Here is a 25,407-nt window from a genome sequence, read left to right as displayed (position 1 = left end):
CACTGTCCACTACACTACACTGTCCACTACACTACACTGACCACTATATTGTCCACTACACTGACCGCTACACTGACCACTATACTATTCTGTCCACTACACTGACCACTATACTATACTGTCCACTACACTGAGAACTACACTGTCCACTACACTATACTGTCCACTACACTACACTGACCACTATACTATACTGTCCACTACACTACACTGACCACTATACTGACCACTACACTGACCACTATACTGTCCACTACACTACATTGTCCACTATACTACACTGACCACTATACTGTACTGTCCATTACACTGAGAACTACAATGTCTACTACACTACACTGTCCACTACACTGACCACTATACTTTACTGTCCACTACACTACACTGACCACTATACTGTCCACTACACTACACTGTCCAATATACTACACTGAGCACTACACTATTCTGCCACTACATATACGGTGCCTCCCCTCCCCACCCACCCATCCCTCACCTTCTTGTCCTGCAGCGGTCCGGACTCCGGAGGAGGAGGAGAAGACAGCGGCCCCGGCGGCTCACACTTTCCAGTGTTTGCCTCCCCCGCGCTCCGGCCGCCATGCTTAGTGTTTCCCAGCGCACTGTGATTGGGCGTATGAGGGTCATGTGAGGAGGCGGGACTTCAGGAGCAACCGCGATCACGGACAGGCCAGCCCCACGCCGCACATGACCCCCATACGCCCAAGCACAGGGCGCCGGACACTGAACATTGCGACCGGAGCGCGGGGGACACAGGAAATTTAAATTAGGAGGAGGCAGCCAGTTGTGACACTACTGGCATGAAATTGCGCCCCCCTAAATGTCGCGCCCGGGGCCACGTCACCCCCCACGCTACGCCACTGGGAATACATCCAAATATTCCCCTAGCCTAGAATGAACTGATCCAATTCCACTAATAATTGGTCTCCCTGGTGGTCTAGTTTTGTTTTTATGTACCTTTGGGGCTTCATAAATGGTACTTTTGGTGCTTCTGGTAGTAAGTACCTACCTTTTTTTTGTTAATTATTCGGTTTGCAATCCCATTGTTTAGAAATTCCTTAAATTTAATTTTCAGTTCCCTATTGGGTTTTTTACTTAGTGGTTGATAAGTACCGTAGTTGCATCATTAACCAATCTATCCAATTCCTGCATATAATCCTGTTTTGTTATAACAACAAGACCCCCCACCCTTGTCCGCAGGCCTCACTACTATATCCTTGCGCTTCTCTAGTTTTTTGATACCCTGCCATACTCTATCCATTCTATTGGTCTGTTTTGGTTTAATATTCTTGATTTTTTTTCTACCATTTTCTTAAACACTTCTATATACTGGTTGGAATTGAATTTTGGGTTAAACTTAGATCTATTTTTCAACTGACTGTGCGTGAGTTCAGTACTAATTTGCTGCTTAGTTATTTCTTCTTTTTCAATAAAATGTTTTTTCAAATTAAATTTAAAATTTCACAAACTTCTGTAGGTCTATGAAAGCTTCAAACTGGTTAAAAGATTTGCTTGGTGCATATTTGATTCCCTTATCCAATACTAAAAGTTCTTCCTGCGTGAAGACTATTTCCGTTAGATTATAAACTTCCTCATCTAGTTTTCTCTTTTTCTTTTTGCTTCCCCCTCTGCAACCTTTCCGTCTTGTGGGTTTCTGTTCCAACTCCCTCGTTCCCTTGATAGGCGGGTGGTTTGTAGGGTTCCCTCCATTCCCCCTGCCATTGTGGGGGTCCATAGTTTTGACCATAGTACCCCCTACCCCTGCATCTAGGCCCTTCTCTCCATGGTCTGCAGTATTGGCCCATTGGTGGGTGGTATGGATAGTAATTATTTCCATTTCCTCTAACTTCTGGTCTGTTTGGTATGCCCTTATTTTTTACTGTTGCAGTGTTGGTGCGGGTGTTTTATTCCTAATATTGGCATCCCTATATCTTTCCAGTGTGGTGATATCCCACCACACTTGGACCTGTTTATCCATAGCATTTTTTAATTGTTTCAAACCCTGTTCTGGGTTCACCGCTGTGGTATTATCAAAGTTTTCAAATAGTTCACCCAAATCTAACCTTCTATTAGCTAGAAATGAGAATACCTCCATTGATGCTGCCTGTGAAGTGTTTTTCTAACAGTAAAAAATTAATTAAAAATAGAAAATGTTGTCACCGGGGCAAAACTTGATCAAAGATAGTAATAATAAAATAAAAATTTGATCTGCTGCAGTTAAAAAGTCCTATACCATCGATTAGAAAAAAAATATATATTTAAAAATGTAACTGCGCTGATCCAAAAGTGCTAGTGCAATATTACCACTAAAACGGTGTCTTTACCTTGTATACAAACCTTAACAATAAAAAAACTATAAACTGTAAAGTGCAACGTGTCAATAGGTCAATATAGAGTGCAAATGATCAAATGCAGAATAAAACCCCAGAACAGAGGTATTTTATAATAATAAAAAATTATAATGATAGGGCAGCACAGTGGCTAAGTGATCAGCACTTCTGTCTAGCAACACTAGGGTCTTTGGTTCACATAGTGACTATGGCATTACCTGCCTGGAGTTTGCATGTTTTCCCTTTGCCTGCATGGGTTTCCTCCCACACTCCAAATAAATGCTGGTAGGCTAATTTGCTCCTGTCTAAATTGGCCCTAGTATGTGTATGTATGAATGTGAGTTGGGGACCATAGATTGTAAGCTCCTTGAGGAGAGGGACTGATGTGAATGTAAAATGTATATGTAAAAGCGCTGCTTAAAATTGACGGCGCTACATAAGTACCTGCAATAAATTAAAATAATAAATGATGGATCTTCTTTAATGCATCCAATCACAAGTCATCTTTTGCTGCTGTGACTTTAGAAACTGAATTCCATATTGGTTGCTATATGTTGCAGCACTGTGCCATCATTGCCATTTTCTGCACTGCTATAACATTTCAGAATCAATTAAAGTGAATGTAAAGACAAAATCTTTAGCTCTGGAAGGAAAGGGTTTGAAACCCTGTCAGGTTTTTATTGCCATCTGTTTTCCATCTGGGCAGAAACCCCAGTCTATTCATCCTGGCGATCATTGTCTAGGGTACAGAAAATTATGATTAAATCCAATTTTTTGATCTGGCACAGAAGAGAGGGAAAATCTTCCAATAGAGACCTCTCCTAGTGACAGCTAGCAAAATGAGAATCCCCCCTCGCTTTGGAGACACAACCTTTTACTTTCTGCCATGTCTCTGGGACAGGAAGTGAAAGGAAATCTCCCAGACAATACACAGACAGAAAAATATGAACCTGACCTGAGAAAAGGAAAAAAAAAAAAAAAAAGATGGCTTTACATAGCATTTAAAAATTAATTAATACATTTCAAAATGATGGGAAGCAAAAGCTATAGAGATTATAATGAACATTTCCAATTATGTCATTCAGAGTCAACTTCCAACCACAGCATTAGGGGCACTATGTTCTGATTGCGTTGTCGAAAACCACATGGTCCAAATATGATCTACATGCAGGTTGGGTTGCAGCCACAGTGCAAATATGACAACACAGTCCTGTATCAGACAGCTGCATAAAGGATATTACACGGCACTTACAATCAGTAGTCCGACAATTGCAGATAGTACCAGAGAGCTGCCATATACAGCTCCCGCAATATAGGACGCTGTCTGCTGGTCATATCCCGGGTATTTGTCTTGAATGAATTTGCTGGTGAATTAAGGAAAACAACAGTGTTAGTCTTCAACAAGGAGAAGCGCTCACAATCTAGAGTTATATACAGCAAGGTATTTACCTGGCATTTGCCACAAATGGAAAGACTCCATTATAGAAGAACGTAATGGTAAGGACTAGCAGCCAGTATCGTAGTGGTAATCGCCGAATGTCCTGCACTCGCTGTACGGTGAGAAGAAAAATAAATGTCACTTTCACTTGTTATTACTGCCACATAATACAGTAAAATCAACATGCCATACTGAAAATCTTAAGCTTAGCTCCTACTTTAGAGTTTTCCTCTGTTAGAGAGGTTGAGACATCACAGTGGTCCTCTATCTTTTTACGTTTTTCTTTCTCCTCTTCTAGCCCATTTAGGGTACTTTTCTTTTTATTACTTTTTTTTCCAATTAATGATATTTTGCACTACAATGCTCCAGTTGCTGTATAGTCATAGCATGGAGCCCCCCCTTTTTTTCTCTATCTATCGATACTTGAATATCTGCATGATGTGCATTATATGTTGTCAACGTGTACTCTATATTGCCTATACTACTGGCCTCCGTTGAGGACTTCATGGACTAGGCCTTATTGTCAAAGTTATTCAGTATGTCCTTAATATGCTAGGATTACAACATGTTCACTACGAGCATAGTGCCTGTAACTTCTCCTTGTACATAAAACATCTAATAAAAAATGTTATAGAAAAAAAATAAATACTAATGTTAGCTAGCTGGATGTGGGCTGGAACAAGACAGCGGGCCTGGGAGAAACCAGAAGTAGAAATCTGGCCCTAAACATAGGTGGTGCAAAGGTTTGTGGGAAATCCACATAAATACCTGGATTGAGGGAACTACTACTTACAACTTTTTTGGACGCTTCTTGGATGGTTCCATCAAGACCCAACTGTTTCATGCCCACTTTATCTAATACACTGACAGTGACAGCAGAACAGAAACCCAGGACACATAGAATGGTTCCTGCAAACAAACACAGCTAAATAAGCACTGCAAGAAATCTCCTATGACGTGTATGCCACAAAGCAAAGAAACTGTGCCAATATGGTGAAAGCAGCTGCTTTTTGACAGAGGGATGGCAAGCTAAGTTTGGAGCAGTGTGGACAAAGGGACATCAGCTGGATTAGACCGGGACAGGGGACACCAGCTGGATCAGACCGGGACTGGGGACACCAGCTGGATCAGACCAGGACAGGGGACACCAGCTGGATAGGACTGAGACAGGTGACACTAGCTGGATAGGACTGAGACAGGGGACACCAGCTGGATAGGACCGAGACAGGGGACACCAGCTGGATAGGACTGAGAAGGGCACAATTGGATAAGACTAAAGAAAGGGCACCAACTTGATAAGACAGAGAGGAGGCACCAGATGGACATCTCCCTGTCCCAGTCTGACCCGGCAGCATGACCGTTCACTGTAGTACTGAGCTGGAATTTGCATTCAGTTATTTTATCTTAATAAAAGCAAACAGACTCAAAACAATTATAGGTTACCTTTAAAAAAGCCACTCACCTCCCCAAAGTGTCCACTGGATTCCAAAGTGATCTTTAAACCTCTGGGTGAGCAAGAAATTGAGAACACTACCCAAGCGGGAGAATGACAGGGTCAAACCAAAGGCCATTGCCAGCTCTTTGCCTTTGAACCAAAGGCCTGAGATACGATTCTGTACAACTGAAGAAATCAAAAGAAAACCAAGTTAACATTGGTGGGCATTGGGTGCCACAAAAATCATCTATTGTCCATACATACACCGTCATGTGAAAAATTAGGTACACTACGTGGAAACACACTTGAATAGGCAAACATTAGGTCTTTTATTCAAAAAGTGCCTACGGGTGAAAAGTTGAATGACCAGAGTGTTTCAAAATCCTCTTACAAAATGTCAAATCACAGCTTTGACTTGGGTAGTCTGTAATCTTCTATTTCCTCTTTTTCAGCCATTCATGAATTAGCTAGCGTGCTGATTATAATGTTGAAAGACTCATTTCTACTTCAACTTCTGCACAGATGGCATCACATGCTCATTAAGCACACTTTAATATGATGCAGAATGTATAGCTGACTCAATGACAGCAAGATGCCCATGTCCTGAAGAACCAAAGCAACTCCAAACCATAAAACATTCCCACCACCATGTTTTGCAATGGTTATAAGGTTCTTCTCTTAAAATACTGTCTGTGGTTTGCAGCAAGCATGTCTACTGTTACTGAGACCAAACATCTATCATTAATTGATCAGTGTTCAACATATTGACGAAGGCCTGGTTTCTGCCTATATGCTCAATTGTAAACTGTAATCTCGCCTGTTCTTTTTGGACAGGAAAGGCTTTTTCTTAGCACAGCTCTCATGCAGGTTGAAATGGCGCAATTTCATTGTGACTGTAGATGCATGTACTTTAACCCCAACTGTTGCAAGTTACCTAAATACCCGCTATGAAATACTGGGGTTCTTGCAGACTTCTTTAGCAAATGGTCAGCTCTTGGGCTTACTTTGTTAGGTTCGCCAGCCCTGGACAAATGAGCAATTTTGTAAATCCTTTGCCAGACTCACAGGCATCCTTATTCTTTATGAAGGGCCTTAGAGAGCTATTCTGATCTTGGCATGATGACACCACACAGATGAATAGCAAAGAAAACAACAGACCCTAGATTTATTTATTACAGGTACTTCTACAGTGCCATCAATTTATGCTGCGCTTTACATATATATATATATATTATAGATTCACATCAGTCCCTGCCCTAATGGAGTTTAAAAGTCAAAAGGTCCTAACTCACATTCATACATACATATACTAGGGCCAATTTAGATAGGATCCAATTAACCTACCTGCATGTCTTTGGTGTGTGGGAGGAAACCGGAGTATCCGGAGGAAACCCACGCAGGCACAGGGAGAACATGCAAACTGCAGGCAGGTAGTGCCGTGGTTGTGATTTGAACCCAATTGCTACCAGGTGGAAGTGCTAACCACTTATCCACTGTGCTGCCTAGATATCTGAGTTTTAAATAAGACAGGTTCCACCTACATACTCCCTAAAGAGGTACAAATCATTGGCACCTATCAGATTCAAATTTTATGGATATGAAGTGGTGATAAATGTAGGGGTGTACTTGCATTTTCATATGACAAATCTACATTTTTGTTAATTTATATCATGGAAATGAATATAAAGTAATATTTGGTGTCATTTGTTCAAGTAGATCACATTTATCTGTAGGCACTATTTGAATGAAGGAGCCAACATTTTTCATGGGGTGTATTTACTTTTTCACGAGTGTAAATGTTCTTTCATCTTGTGCCAGGAAACAAACAAGAAATGTCACCAAAGCATATTTTTTTAATTTTGCATTTAAAAAGGACAATACTAAATCTGTACAGCCTTGGGAGAGTTTTATAGCACCTTACTTATCAGTGATCCATTCCCGGAGCCAAACAACAAGCGTCCAGTTAACATCAGAGGCAGCAAGTAGGGGGTTCCTTTAAAGTGCGATCCCAGCGCAAAAATAGAGGAGCCCAGCACAATCAGGAAGGAAAAGAGGAAAAGTCCAACTAGAAAAAGTCAAAGGCACACCTTTTTATAAAAAAAAAAAAAATGTAAATGCTTTGTTTCTTTCATAACCCTACACATTCAGTTATTGTTTCAGGTAGTAAATGCAATAAGTAGAACATCCGATTGTTAAAGTCTGTCATTTTTTTTTTTTCTTATGGCCTCTTGTATTCAAATAATTACTCAATATGTCTATTCCATCCTGGAGCACAATGAGGGCACAGCAGATTTTAGGAATATCTACCAGGCATTCATTCTTGGTAGAATAAAATTAAAGCCAAACTCCAAGCATACAGCTAAATACACTTGAATTACATATACAGGAGTGGATATACTTGTAGAGGGTTTGTAGATTTACATAGATGTTCCACACAGCGCAACCAGGTTGGCCAATGGGGTAACATAACTAGGTCTGTGATTGGACAGTTAAAATGCTGCAACTGACTAATGAGCTCCTGGCATGTTGGCACACATGCATGCAGCACACCTGATTGGCTCTCAGTGCCTCCCTCAGCTGCACGTGTGTATGTATGTATAAATATATTATCACCATAACTGATATTTAAATCTACAGAAGAATCAATATAAACATAAATAAATACTTTAGAACTCACATCTGTTCCCTAGCTTGTCGATGAGAAACCCCGCCAGGATCACAGACAAGGCATTGCTGAGAAATAAGAGAAAAAAAACACACCGAAAAGCTGAAATGTGGAACTTTGTGAACAAATTTTAGAACCATGTTTGTTTCGAACAAGATGTAGCTGGTTCAGAGTATAAATGTAGGGTGAAGTTTTCTAGATATTTTGCGGTGTCCAGTGTGGTTCAGCCTTACCCCGTATAGCATTTTATTGCCATTCACAATGAATGCAAAGGACAACGTATTGTGCAAGAGTTGGCTTCAAGCTACTCCCAGTGCAGGTACATTACTGGCGATGGCCCCGAATGTTTCAAGGCACCTGAACCACTATGAATCAATCTATTAGAGAAGCCTGCTTCATTGACACAGATGTGGAGTACATTACAATCTGTCTCCTGGGCATAGGATGGTACAAAAGCAAGACATGTCTGCATTGGAGTATATTAAGCAGTAGGCACTGTGCAGCTATGCAACATGATGAATAGTTCTCTTTAAATTGAGACACTGTATAATAACATGCCAGATAAAAAAAAAACCATGAAATACTTAATATGAACACACCAGCTCTCCCTAGACTTTATGCATACAAGAAATGAATGAAAGATGCGCTCTTGCACCAATCTGATTGCAGTTGTTAAAGCACAATTGAAGTCTTGTTTTTTTCCCCTATACAGATAGGCTGCATAACAAGTAAAGAATATGGCAATAAAAAATTATGTGTCTGCCCTAAACTGGAAAAAGCTGCCCTGCAGTAACACGCTAGAGACCACCGCTGCTCCGACACAACCCTCAGTGTAATAAAGGCTCCAATCCACAACACAAAGAATGAGCATTGTTTATTAGGGTGCAGTGCAGGGGAAGTGTCAGACCACTGGAGATCAAGACTGCTCTGTGTGATAGCAACAGTCCAGATCTTCACCGTGCTGCCAACAGAGAGCAATCATTAACAATCCCAGGCTCGTCCTGATCTGTTCTGCCTTTGCCCACTTCTATCAGCTATTGGTGTTCTCTGCCTTCATATTGTTTCTGAGCATTATATGAAGGAAAGCATCCCCAGCATAATTTGGTGCCTTCTCAAGCAACTGAACATCAGATTACACAGTCTTCAAACACTGAGTGGCCAGCAGAAAGGAGCATGCACATCTAAAGGGATACTAGAGAGGTGTTCTTTCATATAACTCTTGAAAGAAGATCCCAGACAGCATGCTGTGGAGTTTACAGGAGCCAGTCAGCCCCGTCCACCAAACTCTGAACATTGACCAGCAAACAGACCCAGTGATGGCATCACTGGGTCTCAAAAGAGATATTTATTAAAAAAAAAAAAAAAATTATATCATTTGAGTAACTGCACATTTCATTGGAAAGGGGGCTTGTGAGACAAGAGAAGATATTAAATGCGTACATTACACACGTTTAAGCACTTGCCCATGATAAAAAAAATTCAAGTTATGCCGCGTACACACGACCGGACTTTCCGGCAGAAAAGGTCCGACGGAATCATTCCGTCAGACATTCCGATTGTGTGCGGGCTTCATCTGACTTTTTCTTTCTAAAATTTTGACGGACCTAGAAATGAAATATGTTTCAAATCTTTTTGACGGACTCGAGTCCGGTCGAAAAGTCCGCTCGTCTGTATGCTATTCCGACAGACCAAAAACAACGCAAGGGCAGCTATTGGCTACTGGCTATTGAACTTCCTTTTTCTAGTCCCGTCATCGCGTTCTAAACGATCGGACTTTGGTGTGATCGTGTGTAGGCAACCGTTTCAGCGGAACTCCGTCAGGAAGACGTCCGGTCGTGTGTACGCGGCATTAGACTTACCGGTAACTTGTCTTTCAGAACAGCACCTGAGAGAGTGGCTCCTCCCCTTGCCAACAGGAAACACCTCTTCCACCAAACTTTAAAAGGAGGCTCCTTCCCACATGTTGTCAGTAGTAGTAGTAGAGAACCTCCTGCCCCAAGCTGGAACACATAATCAAGATATGGTTAGTCACAGCATACAAAAAAACAATAGGGCGGGTTGCTGCTGTCCTAAAAGACTCCTGGAAAACAAGTTACCGGCAAGTCAAACTTGAATTTTCCCTTAACGTCTTTCAGGACAGCACCTGAGAGGATAAAAGACTTACCCCCTAGGGAGGGACCACAGCCTGCCAAAATTTTCTGCCAAAATCCCGATCCCCTGCTCTCAGAAGATCCAGCCTGTAATAACGGACAAACGTTAAATAACTTGACCACGTAGCCGCCTTACAAATTTGATCTGGGATGGCAGCAGCTTTCTCTGCCCATATAGTGGCTTGAGCTCTTTTTGAGTGTGCTCTAATTCCCAGCGGGGGAGATAGACCCATCTGAGAATAGGCTACAAAAATAGTGGATTTAAGCCATCCAGCAACTGACTTTCAATGCTTGGTGGTCTTTTTGGTTTCCATAAAAAAGAACAAATAAAATGTCTGAGGATCTGAAATCTTTAGTTGCAAGTAATGCAATAGGGTACGTCTCACATCTAGGTTGTGAAACTGCTCCATTTCTCCTGAAGGGTTTGAGAAAAAGGTTGGCAGGATGATCTCCTGTAACCTGTTCTGAAATGTTGTCACTTTTGGCAAAAAAACTGGATCTACCTTATGTACAATCCTATCCGGATAAAAATGGTTCCTTAACTGATAGCACATGCAGTTTACAAATTCTTCTTGCAGATGTAATTGCAATTAGAAATATAGTTTTGAAAGTCAAATTCTTTAGAGAGACTGTCTGTAGTGGTTCAAACGGTTCCTTTGCGAGGGCTTGCAGAACCACTGAGAGATTCCATTTGGGAAAATGCTTAGCCAGAGCTGGTCTGGCTCTGGTAAGTGCTCTGAAAAACCTTATGACCAAAGTTTCTGAAGAAATTGCTCTCTCTAGATAAACCCCTAATGCGGCTACTTGTACTTTGAGAGTGCTGACTGCAAGACCCTTGTCTGCACCCTTTTGTAAAAATTCTAATATTGAGACCATGTCTTTCACATCTCTATTTTCTGAATGACAGCAAGAAACGTAGACCTTCCACACTTTGGCATAAATGGCTCTAGTTACCTTTTTCCTACTTGATAATAACCACGTTACTTAAGGTTCTGAAAAACCCTTATTTCTTAACATCTGCTCTTCGGACGTCTTGATGACGAAACGCGTAGGGTGATACCGTACGTCTTTGCATCACTTCCAATCAGTGCGGCGATTGTTTGTATACAGCGCCGGCTCCATTTTTATCCTATCTCACTGCTGCATGTATAATTTTGACTCAATGTGAGTATATATCCACCTATTCTTATTATAAATAAAGGCTTTTATAAAACAATATCATGCTATGGGCATTCCACTCTCCTGCATGTGACAACTTGGGAGAAAGCCAGCTTTTGATGTGCAGACCATCCAGCACGCCCCAGAGAGCTACACAGTGGCTAAAACTGTGAATGTCTAATACCCCTGGAGGGTAATGCTATCTGGTGAGTGCAACACATTATCAGCACGGAAAAGTCACTTGGCACTATTGACACCTGAGAGAAAATAATCAGCACTAAACCTGAACAGTCACTGAACACAGTTTGAAGCACAAAGTCACTTTAATCAATGAAACTGTATATCTTTCAAAACAGTTGGACTATTTTTATATTTAATATGCAATTGTTTATCATGAAATATTCACTATTTATATTTGTGGTTATATATTTATGGTTTGAATTCTGATACAGAGGATCAAACACACTTATTATTATACTTATTATTTTACTTGCAAAAAGTTTTTTCTTCAAACATCCTCTATTTCCAGAGGGTGTAACACTCCTAGTCCACTTTTGTGTTGTTTCATTATATTTTTGCTGCATGAGTGCTGTTCTTTATGGTTTCAATTCATCATTTTGACACCCACCAGAGGGTGTAACACACCCATTAATTTTGTGGTTTTTAGCATTAGTTTTTATTGATCCAATTTTGTGGTTTGTAGCACAAGCTTTTATCAGGTATCATATAATTTTATATTATTAGGAATTGCACCATTTGCACATTTTTCACTTGGTTTGTGATAGGCAGGGGGTGTAACACATTTACACCAAATTTTTTGTTTTCAAAGTCAGTTTAAAATCCGAAGTTCACCATATTCTCCAGGAAGAGTAACACCACTACTAGGGATGAGCCGAACACCCCCCGGTTTGGTTCGCACCAGAACCTGCGAACGGACCGAAAGTTCGCACGAACGTTAGAACCCCATTGACGTCTATGGGACTCGAACGTTCGAAATCAAAAGTGCTCATTTTAAAGGCTAATTTGCATGGTATTGTCCTAAAAAGGGTTTGGGGACCCGGGTCCTACCCCAGGGGACATGTATCAATGCAAAAAAAACTTTTAAAAACGGCCGTTTTTTCGGGAGCAGTGATTTTAATGATGCTTAAAGTAAAAAAAAAAAAAGTGAAATATTCCTTTAAATATCGTACCTGAGGGGTGTCTATAGTATGCCTGTAAAGTGACGCGTGTTTCCCGTGTTTAGAACAGTCCCTGCACCAAATGTCATTTTTAAAGGAAAAAATCTCATTTAAAACTGCTTGCGGGTTTAATGTAATGTCGGGTCCTGGCAATATGGATGAAAATCAGTGAGACAAACGGCATGGGTACCCCCCAGTCCATTACCAGGCCCTTTGGGTCTTGTATGGATATTAAGGGGAACCCCGCACCCAAATTAAAATAAGGAAAGGTGTGGGGCCACCAGGCCCTATATACTCTGAACAGCAGTATACAGGCTGTAGGTTTGTTGTTAAGTAGAATCTCTTTGTAATTTTGAACGGGTACATTTTTAACGTGTTTAGCTCCAGCCAAAAAATCTTTTTTAAGCTTTTTGGAAAACATAGGGAAGGGTTATCACCCCTGTGACATTTGTTTTGCTGTCTTTCCTCCTCTTCAGAAGATTTCACCTCACTTTTTGTCCCAATGGATTGGAAAGCATCAGTGGAAAGGAGAAATGTTTTTCCCATATTAACTCTTACAGGAGAGAATTTCCCTTCCTAGGGGTAGATTTATTCTCACTTCCTGTTGTCTCCTTCCGTTTGCAAGTAGGAGTCGTTTGTAAGTTAGTTGTTTGAAAGTAGGGTCCTGCCCTATATACTCAGCAGAAATTTGGGCCTTAGGTGTTGCTGTGGCCACAACACTGTAAGCCCTCACAGGGCTCTGCTGTGAAATATTAGATCAAGAATTGTAATTACATGCCCCTGTTGAACAGGAGCTGAAAAATTAGGCCTTAGGCACTGGTGCTGGTGCCACAACACTGCAACCCCTCACAGACACTCTAGTTGGAATGCAGGAACGAGCCCTGCTGCAAAGTATTACATCAAAAATCGTAATTACACGCCCCTGTTAAACAGGGGCTGAAAAATTGTGCCTTAGGCAATGGTGGTGGCACCCAGAACCAAAAATGTTCTTACAAGCTATCAGCGTGATGATTGAGGAGGAAGAGGATAATTACTCAGGGATAGTCACTCAGCATCAGCATAGGCAGTCTTTGAAGGGATCTGAGATTTCAAAAAAAATTATTCGGTTACATCAGCATCAGGTGCTTGGTAGCTGGTGGTGATCCAAGACTCATTCATTTTTATGAAGGTCAGTCAATCGACCGAGTCAGTGGACAGACGCACCCTGTGATCGGTTACGATGGCAAGATAAGGTCCGCAACCTTACCCTTGTAACGTGGATCAAGGAGGGTTGCCAGCCAGTATTGGTCCTTCTCCTTGATACCACGAATACGAGGATCCTTACGCAGGCTTTGCAGGATCAGGGAGGCCATGCAGCGTTGGTTTGCTGAGGCATTCGGTCCGGAGTCCTCTGGGTCACTAAGGACGACATGGTCCGCAGCCACCTCCTCCCAGCCACGTACAAGTCCATGTGTTTCTTGGGACTGATCCCTTAAAGACTGCTGCTGATGCTGAGTGCCAGGCTCCACCTCCATACTGACACAATCTTCCTCCTCCTCCTCCTCCTCTTCCTCCTCGTCCTCTTCCTGTGTGATCGGCGGGCACGCAGGAACACTGTCTGGATAAAGGGGGCCTTGAGAGCTAAGGAAGTCCTCCTCTTCCTGCCTCTGTTCTGCCTCAAGTGCCCTGTCCATTATTCCACGCAGCGTGTGCTCCAACAGGTGGACAAGGGGGACAGTGTCACTGATGCATGCACTGTCACTGCTCACCATCCTCGTGGCCTCCTCAAATGGTGACAGGACAGTGCATGCATCCCTGATCATGGCCCACTGGCGTGGGGAAAAAAAAACAAGCTCCCCTGACCCTGTCCTGGTGCCATAGTCGCACAGGTACTCATTGATGGCCCTCTGCTGCGTGTGCAGCCGCTGCAGCATGGCCAACGTTGAGTTCCACCTGGTGGGCATGTCACAGATTAGGCGGTTCTTGGGCAGGTTAAACTCCTTTTTGGAGGTCCGTCAGCCGAGCACTGGCATTATATGACCGGCGGAAATGCACACAGACTTTCCTGGCCTGCCTCAGGACATCCTGTAAGCCCGGGTACCTGCCCAAGAACCGCTGCACCACCAAGTTAAGGACGTGAGCCAAACAGGGCACATGGGTCATTTGTCCCTGTCGGAGGGCAGAGAGGAGGTTGGTGCCATTGTCGCAAACCACCATTCCTGCCTTAAGTTGGCGTGGCGTCAACCACCTCTGAACCTGCCCCTGCAGAGCTGACAGAACCTCTGCCCCAGTGTGGCTCCTGTCCCCCAAGCACACCAGCTCAAGCACCGCATGGCATCTTTTGGCCTGCGTACTTGCGTAGCCCCTTGAACGACTACGGAGCACCGCTGGTTCCGAGGAAGAGGCCATGGAGGAAGAAGAAGAGGAGGGGGTGGAGGAGAGAGGTGTGTCACAATCATTAGCATTTTGGAGGCGTGGTGGCGGAACAACCTCCAACACTACTGCACCTTGTCCTGCATCCTTCCCAGCTGCCAGCAGAGTCACCCAATGCGCCGTGAAACTTAGGTAACGTCCCTGTCCATGCCTGCTGGACCATGAGTCAGCGGTAATATGCACCTTACCGCTGACCGCCCTGTCCAGCGAGGCATGGACATTGCCTTCCACATGCTGGTAGAGAGCCGGAATCGCCTTCCGTGAGAAAAAGTGGCGTTTGGGTACCTGCCACTGAGGAACCGCACATTCCACAAACTCACGGAAGGGGGCAGAGTCTACCAACTGAAAAGGCAGCAGTTGAAGTGCTAGCAATTTTGCCAAGCTAGCATTCAACCGTTGGGCATGTGGATGGCTGGGAGCAAACTTATTTCGGCGGTGCAGCAGCTGGGGCAGGGAAATTTGCCTGGTACAATCTGACGTCGGTGTACCAAAATCAGATTGCCCACAAGTACGTGGCTGTGACACACCTAATTCTACACCTTCATTCCTCTCAGTGCAGGTCTCAGAGAGGACTGAAGGTCTAGTGGGGTTGGAAATCTCAGCTGATGAGGAGCAAGCAGAGGTCCTCTTTGTTCTTTGGTGTGGGTCTTTTAGATACGCTTGCCAACGAACTGCATGGCAGGTCAACATATGTCTGGTCAAGCATGTGGTACCCAAGCGGGAGATGTTTTGGCCACGCGAGATACGCTTGAGACATATGTTGCAAATAGCAGCGGTGCGATCTGATGCACTCGTCTCAAAAAAGGCCCACACCAAAGAACTTTTTGAATAACGCGCAGAGACTGCAGCGCCCTGCACATGTGGAGCTTTGGGGTGTGATGCAGTCAATGTGCTGCCCTTAGGCTGGCCCCTGGAGGGCATCCTGCCTCGTTGGTGATGTGCCGCCTCCTCCTCCTCTCTCCTATCAGGCACCCACGTTGAGTCAGTGACCTCATCATCCCCTCCCTCCTCATCACTGGAGCAAACCTGGCAGTATGCTGCAGCAGGGGGAGCATGACTGCCAGATTGCTGTCCTTCTTGGGCACCCCCTCTGTCCGTGCTCGTGTTACTGCCTTCATCGAGCTCAGTATCATCATCAGAGCCTTCCAAACGCTGGGCATCCTCCTGGAGCATGTACCCAACACTGTGGTCAAACAGTTCGAGGGACTCCTCAGGAGGACATGGTGGGGCTAGGGAAGGAGTCACTGATGACATTGAGCCGAGGGAAGAGGCCACTGCTTTGCCAGACAAAGTACCCTGGGCATGGGTGAGAGAGGATGAGGAGGATGAGGACGGCTTGGTCATCCACTCGACCAAGTCTTCCGCATGTTGCGGCTCAACATGGCCAGCTGCCGAAAAAAAGGCCAAGCGTGTCCCATGGCCACGTGCTGATGAGGATGCACCGTCTCCACGACCAGCACTGTCTGCCTCTCCTTCTTGGCCTTCCAGACATACTAATGGCCTGTAGCTGCACTAAGCTGGGATATATATATATATATATATATATATATATATATGTACTGATACTGCAGCTAGCAAAATCAACTGCCTGCCTGTAGTATGAGAACACCACCAACCTTCTACAGGTAGCTTTAGCTGAACACTGTGAGGTGGACGCACCCCACTAACTTGTAGGTTTAGCAGAACACTGTGAGCAGGACGCACTGCACTAACTGTAAATAGTCTAGCTGCCTGACTGTGGTACTAATAGGATCAAAAGAACACCAGCAATTTTCTTCAGGTAGCTGTATTTACTGTAACAAGACAAGCCTGCCTGTCAGTAAGAAGATAACAGAAACGGATCTAGCTGAACACTGTGAGCAGGACGCACCCCACTAGCTTGTAGGTTTAGCTGAACACTGTGAGGTGGACGCACCCCACTAACTTGTAGGTTTAGCTGAACACTGTGAGCAGGATGCACCCCACTAACTTGTAGGTTTAGCAGAACACTGTGAGCAGGACGCACTGCACTAACTGTAAATAGTCTAGCTGCCTGACTGTGGTACTAATAGGATCAAAAGAACACCAGCAATTTTCTTTAAAATACTGTAACAAGACAAGCCTGCCTGTCAGTAAGAAGATAACAGGAACGGATCTAGCTGAACACTGTGAGCAGGACGCACCCCACTAGCTTGTAGGTTTAGCTGAACACTGTGAGGTGGACGCACCCCACTAACTTGTAGGTTTAGCTGAACACTGTGAGTAGGACGCACCCCACTAACTTGTAGGTTTAGCAGAACACTGTGAGCATGACGCACTGCACTAACTGTAAATAGTCTAGCTGCCTGACTGTGGTACTAATAGGATCAAAAGAACACCAGCAATTTTCTTTAAAATACTGTAACAAGACAAGCCTGCCTGTCAGTAAGAAGATAACAGGAACGGATCTAGCTGAACACTGTGAGCAGGACGCACCCCACTAGCTTGTAGGTTTAGCTGAACACTGTGAGGTGGACGCACCCCACTAACTTGTAGGTTTAGCTGAACACTGTGAGCAGGACGCACCCCACTAACTTGTAGGTTTAGCAGAACACTGTGAGCAGGACGCACTGCACTAACTGTAAATAGTCTAGCTGCCTGACTGTGGTACTAATAGGATCAAAAGAACACCAGCAATTTTCTTCAGGTAGCTGTATTTACTGTAACAAGACAAGCCTGCCTGTCAGTAAGAAGATAACAGAAACGGATCTAGCTGAACACTGTGAGCAGGACGCACCCCACTAGCTTGTAGGTTTAGCTGAACACTGTGAGGTGGACGCACCCCACTAACTTGTAGGTTTAGCTGAACACTGTGAGCAGGATGCACCCCACTAACTTGTAGGTTTAGCAGAACATTGTGAGCAGGACGCACTGCACTAACTGTAAATAGTCTAGCTGCCTGACTGTGGTACTAATAGGATCAAAAGAACACCAGCAATTTTCTTCAGGTAGCTGTATTTACTGTAACAAGACAAGCCTGCCTGTCAGTAAGAAGATAACAGAAACGGATCTAGCTGAACACTGTGAGCAGGACGCACCCCACTAGCTTGTAGGTTTAGCTGAACACTGTGAGGTGGACGCACCCCACTAACTTGTAGGTTTAGCTGAACACTGTGAGCAGGACGCACCCCACTTACTTGTAGGTTTAGCAGAACACTGTGGGCAGGACGCACTGCACTAACTGTAAATAGTCTAGCTGCCTGACTGTGGTACTAATAGGATCAAAAGAACACCAGTAATTTTCTTTAAAATACTGTAACAAGACAAGCCTGCCTGTCAGTAAGAAGATAACAGGAACGGATCTAGCTGAACACTGTGAGCAGGACGCACTGCACTAAATGTAAATAGTCTAGCTGCCTGACTGTGGTACTAATAGGATCAAAAGAACACCAGTAATTTTCTTCAAAATACTGTAACAAGACAAGCCTGCCTGTCAGTAGGAATATAACAGGAACGGATCTAGCTGAACACTGTGAGCAGGACGCACTGCACTAAATGTAAATAGTCTAGAAGATAACAGGAACGGATCTAGCTAAACTGAATACAGTGCATATATATATATATATATATATATATATATATATGCAACACCTGGGATGCATATATATACACAATACACTTTAAGTGCAGCTAACTGACTGACTGTCCTGCCTAATCTAGCTAACTCAAATGAAATGACACTGTCTCTCTCTCTCTAAGCACACCGGAACACACTGCACAGGGCCGCCGTGCAGGCGGCCTTATATAGTGTGGGGCGTGTACTAAATCCCCTGAGCCATAATTGGCCAAAGCCTCCTTGGCTTTGGCCAATTATGGCTCTCTGTTAAGGCGGCGCTGTGATTGGCCAAGCATGCGGGTCATAGTGCATGCTTGGCCAATCATCAGCAAGCAATGCACTGCGATGCCGCAGTGAATTATGGGCCGTGACGCGCCACACGAATTTGGCGCGAACGGCCCATATCGTTCGCAATTCAGCGAACGATCGAACAGCCGATGTTCGAGCCGAACATGGGTTCGACTCGAACACGAAGCTCATCTCTAACCACTACATAATCTTTTTAGCCTAGCTGCCTGACCCAATAAGGCAGAGGGTATAACACCGGTTCTCACAGTTTCACTTTTTCTTTCTATTGGAAACAATTCTGGTTTATTCTTATTTTTACTTTTTAACATCTTAAATTTTCTGTACAGTACTAGTGTGAAGCCAAAGGTACAGCGAAACTGTTAGGCACTCCTTTTTCATCATACCATATCAAGAGTAGAATAGCGCCATTTCTACACTTCATCATTCATCTGCTCTTCGGATACCAGGCAGGGAGACTTAACCTGGCTACATCCGGGTGATGTACTGGACCCTGTAGAAGTAAATCCTGTCTGAGAGGAAGCTGCCAAAATGGTTTGATTGCAATTTGCAGAACCGTGAAAAACTAAGCTCTCTTTGGCCAGAATGGAGTAATCGGAATTATCGACACTCTCTCTTTCTGTATTTTCCTCAATACCAGTGGAATCAACTGGAATGGGGGAAAGGCATATCCCAGGTGAAATTTCCAAGGTGTGCCAAGGCGTCTATCCCCTGAGAACCATCATCTCTGTGAAGGGAAAAAAAATTGAGGGAGCTGTGCGTTTTGTCTTGATGCAAACAGGTCCACTTGTGGATGGCCCCAGGTCCTGGTTATAAATTCAAACACTTCTGAATTCAGGCTCCGCTCAGCCTCCTGAACCTTCTGCCTGCTCAGAAAATCTGCCACTTCGTTTACTGTGCCTTTTGAGATGGACTGCGGATAAGGACAGTAAATGGTTTTCCGCCCACTCCAGAATTTTCTCTGACAGTAACTGAAGAGTTTTGCTTCTCGTGCCTCCCTGTTTATTCAGGTAGGCTACAGTAGTGGCATTGTCCGATAGAATCTGGACATGGAAGCCTAGGAGGTGTGGCGAGAAGGCAGCCAATGGTAAGGCAACTGCCTTTAACTATCTCCAATTTGAGGATTATTTTGCTTCGGTCTGTGACCAAGTTCTCTGTGCGAAATCTTGACCTATGTGGGCCCCCCATCCCCACATTCTGGCGTTTGTCACGACCTTTTGACCAAAATAGACCTTTTTGCAACACTGACTGATTTTTCCACCACCAAAGTGTTCGTTTGACTCTGGTGGGGATTTTTACCCTTGTATCTAGGGTCTCTGTCCTGTGGTTCCACTCTTATGCCCCGTACACACAGTCGGATTTTCCGATGAAAAATGTGTGATAGGACCTTGTTGTCGGAAATTCCGACCGTGTGTAGGCTCCATCACACATTTTCCATCGGATTTTCCGACACACAAAGTTTGAGAGCAGGATATAAAAACAACAAAATCCGTTGTCGGAAATTCCGATCGTGTGTACACAAATCCGACGGACAATGTGCTCAGAATAAATAAAGAGATGAAAGCTATTGGCCACTGCCCCGTTTATAGTCCCGACGTACATGTTTTACGTCACCGCGTTCAGAATAATTGGATTTTCCGACAACTTTGTGTGACCGTGTGTATGCAAAACAAGTTTGAGCCAACATCCGTCGGAAAAAATCCTAGGATTTTGTTGTCGGAATGTCCGAACAAAGTCCGACCGTGTGTACGGGGCATTAGAAGGAACCTCTGGAGTGACCTGAAATGCAGCCTTGCCCATTGGATTGCTGGCATAGTCGAGGTTAAAGTTCCCAAGGCTGACATAACCTTTCTGACCAACATCTGCTGATTCGTTTGTAGCATAGTTACTACCTTCTGGACCTTGATTATTTTCTCTTCTGGGAGAAATTCTTTGTTCCACTGAATTTATTTGGTACCCCGGAAATTGCACTTGCTGAGCCGGATTGAAGTTCAATTTCTGAATGTTCATTATCCAACCAAGGGACTCCAAATGACTGCGGGCCTTGCCCAGATCTTCTTGCAATTTTCCCCTGGACAGGCAAAGAAGAGGAAGCTGTCCAGATATGGGATTACCGCAATCCCCAGAAGGCGAAGAGGGGCGAGGGCTTCCGCCATAATTTTTGTAAAGACTCGCAGAGCTGATGAAAGGCCGAAGGGAAGGCCCCTGAATTGTAGATGTAGCACCTCCCTCCCCGTATTGACCGCCAACCTCAGGAATTTCTGGGACCGAGGTGCTATTGGAATATGTAGATAAGCATCTCTCAGGTCAATCGATGCCATAAAGCATTCCTTGATCAGCATATTTCAGACCGTGAAGATCGAGTCCACACAAAACTTCTTGTATAGGACTGACTTGTTCAACGGTTTCAAATTGAGAATCAAACTGAGGTTTCTGAATGTTTTTTTTTTTTATCAGGAATATGTGAGAATAAAAACCCTAATAATATTCCTTTGGAGATACAGGTGTAACAACCTTTTGGTGCATCAGATCCTTTAACAGGTTCTTCATAGCCAGGGCCTTTGCTGGGTCCCTTGGCAGGTTTGTTACAAAGTATCTTTCTGGAGGAAGATTTGAAAAGTCTATTCTGTAACCTTGGGACAGCATGCTCAAAATATATTGACTTTTTGTTATGCTGGCCCAAAGGGGGAGGAAATTCTGCAGCCTTCCTCCCACTGGCAGTGACAAGTCATTGTGTTTTGTTGGTTGATGCAGGAGGATGGAAAAGGACATTTGCTTTGCCTTTTCCCTTCTGCGACGACCAATTTCTTCTCTTCTCTTGGGTTTTGATATTTTGTTCTTGAGCCCTTTGAGATCGAAATAAATAAATAAATCGCTTAAAGTGGTTTTCTGGCCGAAATTATACTTTTTAAATAAAAATACCCCTATAATACACAAGCTTAATGTATTCTAGTAAAGTTAGTCTGTAAACTAAGGTCTGTTTTGTTAATTTATAGCAGTAGTTAGTTATTTTATAACCTTACAGCAGGCCGTGGCCATCTTAAGTGTGGGCATCTGAAGCCAGACTGTATTTCTTCCTGGATCTCATCCTTGCAGATCTCGCACATGCTCAATGCAGCACAAGCAGTGTAATAGGTTTCAGGTCAGGTTTCCATAGCAACGGCAGTGTCAGAGGAAGTTGCCGCCCCTTCCCAGAAGGTATTGCAAACAGGAAATGATGCGATGGGCCACGGCCAGGGAGGAGGAAGTGAAAAATGAATACAGCAGATATTCAGTAGGTGCTGAGTAGGGCTGGGAGATTTTCTTAAAAAAAAAAATCTTCAATTCTCTTAAAAAAAACTCGATTCACGATTCGAATCGAGTTTTTTTTTTTTTGGAAACCGCGCCGGTCCCGAGGCGCTGCGGGCATGAGCTTTTAGGTGAGGCCGCGGCTTCGGCCTAGTCCACGGCGTCCGGCCTCGCGGACTAGGCCGAAGCCGCGGCCTCACCTAAAAACTCCTTGCCCACAGCTCTTCAGGCCCCGGCACGGTGTCCGCAGCGGTCCGGAGGCGCTGCGGGCATGAGTTTTTAGGCGTCCGGCCGTAGCCGCGGACTAGGCCGAAGCCTCACCTAAAAACTCATGCCCGCAGCGCCTCCGGACCGGCGCGGTGAAAAAAAAAAAAATCTAAAAAAATCGATTTGCTTAAATTTTGAATCGATTTGACCTCTCAACTCGATTCAAGATTTAAATAGATTTTTTTCCCAGCCCTAGTGCTGAGAATTTTTTTTTTTAAATATCTTATTCGTTTACAGTGCACAGTTTAATGAGGGATGCTGAAGAGTTGTAAAAGTGGGTGGAACTCCACTTTAACTGGCTGTTTTTTCTTTTTAGCAGGAAATGACTTCTTTTTATCTGCTGTTCTATCTAGGACTGAATCCAAGTCAGGTCCAAATAGTAAATCCCCCAAAAACGGTATCCCACAAAGCTTATTTTTGGATGCCGCATCTCCCGGCCAGGTCTTTAGCCACAGTACCCTCCTGGCTGAGTTAGTTAGGGCTGCAGATCTTGCTGTCATTTTAATTGATTCTGCTGAAGCATCTGAGATAAAGGCTACAGCAGCTGACAAGGTCGAGAAAGCATCCAGAATTTCTGGCTTTGGTGAGTCTGCCATAATATGGACCTTGAGTTGACTCACTGAAAATTCCAAATTCCTGGAGAGAACAGTAGTCGCCATAGCCGATTTGAGATTGCCCATGATGGATTGCCAAGCCCCTCTTAAGCTGCTGATCCATCCTTTTATCCATGGGATCTCTTAATACACCCATATCCTCGAATGCTAAGTCAGTTGATCTCGAGACTTGGGAAAAAGCTGCATCTAGTTTGGAGTTTTTATTCCAAAGTGCTGCTGGGTCTTCGTCAAAAGGAGAGCTCCTTTTAGGGCTTTAGGAAAGAAAGGCTTTCTTACTGGTTCTGTCCATTCCTTCCTAATAGCCTCAGAAATTATTGAGTGTACAGGAAAAATACGATTTTTAGGCTCACTGAGACCTGCGTACATCCTGCCATGCAGAGATAATTCTTTTCTTTCCTCCTCCAGACCCAGCGTAGTATAAATTGCTTTTAACCGGCCATCTAGCTGTTCTAAAGACAAATTGCATTTAGAAGGTGCATTCTCCCCTTCCTCTTCATCCGATTCTTCCTTAGAATGGGAGGGGGAATGTCCCTCTTGGGTAAGAGAACCTGCCTCAGTCTCTACTGCGGGGACTAATAGTGAGCCCTGAGAGGACTGTGAGGTAGTTAGCTGACTCAGGGATGGATATACTAGTGAAGAGAGAAACGATTGAATGATGGCATCCAGCTCTTTTTTAACTGATGCAATCAAATTGCTGCAAGCGGTAGAAGCTTCTTCTTTAACTAGCAAATCAATACAAATTTGACACAAGGTCTTCTTCTAGCCTTCAGGTAGTTTTGCTTTACATGAAGGACATTTCCTTTTTGCCACTGGATCAGAGCTCTTTTTGGCCTGCCAAAAAAAAAAAAAAAAAAAAAAAACCATCCCAGTGAGAAAACCTGCCCTTAGTAAAGGAGGGCAGTATCACATCTGCCCCTTAACTGGGCCTTGCTGGTACCCGTGCCTGTCCCACTTGCTGCCACCATCGATTCCATCGAGGAGCGCTGTGTGTCTGGCCCCCGGTTCCGGACTCCAATAGCGCCAATGTGCCGGACTGGAACCAGCAAATAAGCACCAGCCCCATTCCTCCCCTCTCCCCCTGCAACCTCCGGCGGAAATGACGTTGCGCTTGCTCAGTGGACGCCACCCCCTCTGGATACCTCACTTCCGGCGGATGGAGTCACTGCATGCCATCCCCAAGATGGTGCCATTAGTGTAGACAGGCGGAGTAAAAAGAAAAAATGATATCTGCCTGCACCCGTCGCCACCCAGGAGTGATGCCCGCAGCAGTCTCAACTCTCCCTGAGTACTTTGGAGAGGGAGAAGGAGCCCATCATGCAGCACCCTGTGGAATGGGAGAAACAGCTCTCTGAGGTAAGGAAAAAACATTGGTGGAGCAGGAAGCCTGGTCTCTCAGGACAGCACCTAAGAGCTCCTGACTCCCCACTGAATGTTCCCTCTGGAGGAAACACAAACTGACAACATGTGGGAAGGAGCCTCCTTTTAAGGTTTGGTGGAAGAGGTGTTTTCTGTTGGCAAGGGGGGAGCCACTCTCTCAGGTGCTGTCCTGAAAGACAATAAGGGAAAAACATGTTATTTACTCAATTTGCAGTCTGACTGCATAACAATAATGAAAGGCAAGACTTCAATAGGGCTTTAAGGCAAATTGATTGCCAAGTGAACCAAACTATTTCCTTTCCTCTGTTTTTCATCCACAAGCCTGATTATTACATTCAAAGCAGTGTAATAATGTTCAGTATACTCACGTCCAGGAGTATATAGCGTACAGCAGATTATACTGCTCTGGAGTCATGCCCAGTCCCTCCACACAGTCAGTGCTGCCATTATGGTGCGTGCCATTTGGAGGACTACCATTACATGTCAGATTCTGGAAACAATGCAGAGATGTGAGATAACAACGTTACTGAGAGCTACAGGAATGGCAATGTATCCAAAAACATCCATCCAATATGTCATCTAATGTGCAATGGTAACATTCAAAGTGCAACGAAAATCTGGCTGTGTGCACATGTGTTCTTTCGGTAATGTCAAAATGTAAAGTTGTAATTTCTGTATGCAGCTTACTGTCGTGTTTTTTCTGCTATCTGGGGGTCTGTTATGCTGGCCATACACACTTTGATAAATCATCAATTACTTCCCCAATCAATCTCCTCCAATATGAATAATCAATCTATAGTCAGCAACCCATTTGATCGATATGAACACACACAGATAAGTAGATTTTGAATGGTAGGTATGGTGCATTCGTAACTTACAAATGTAAGTCATAGATCGCATCTCTGTACCCACCATGCATTCTCATACTCTGATCAAACAAGATACATGAACAAAGTATCTCAGTGCTGCTGATCAACGCAAAGCGATTGATAATATTCGGCCCTGGCCGATTGATTTTGTTTAATTTAATCTAAATTGAGTTTATAGCGTTCGGACAAGAAAATTCTGGCTAATTAATTGCTTGCAGATTCAAATCACACATCATTCTGATAATAAAACTGAAGTATGTATGACCACCATTAGACAGATTTAACCTAACTGCTTGTCCTGCTCATGTTTTACGAGACAGGAAGTGAA

At 44.0% G+C, this 25,407-nt stretch overlaps 1 protein-coding gene across 1 annotated transcript in view; it reads right to left on the bottom strand.

The window, feature by feature from the left end:
• The window catches only part of LOC141148038 (lysosomal dipeptide transporter MFSD1-like), a 33,992-nt gene extending 12,986 nt beyond the window's left edge, over positions 1–21,006 (bottom strand). Inside the window, 7 exon segments of the mRNA XM_073635196.1 lie at positions 3,601–3,712; positions 3,798–3,898; positions 4,580–4,695; positions 5,249–5,407; positions 7,143–7,286; positions 7,899–7,954; positions 20,708–21,006. Of these exon segments, the coding sequence (XP_073491297.1) occupies positions 3,601–3,712; positions 3,798–3,898; positions 4,580–4,695; positions 5,249–5,407; positions 7,143–7,286; positions 7,899–7,954; positions 20,708–21,006 (987 nt within the window).
• Between the last annotated feature and the right edge of the window lie 4,401 nt (positions 21,007–25,407).

Source organism: Aquarana catesbeiana, linkage group LG06, assembly GCF_042186555.1.
Source record: "Aquarana catesbeiana isolate 2022-GZ linkage group LG06, ASM4218655v1, whole genome shotgun sequence".
NCBI classification, from domain to species: domain Eukaryota; kingdom Metazoa; phylum Chordata; class Amphibia; order Anura; family Ranidae; genus Aquarana; species Aquarana catesbeiana.
Note: the sequence above shows the minus strand (reverse complement) of the source record. Positions and strands in the feature narration are given on the sequence as shown.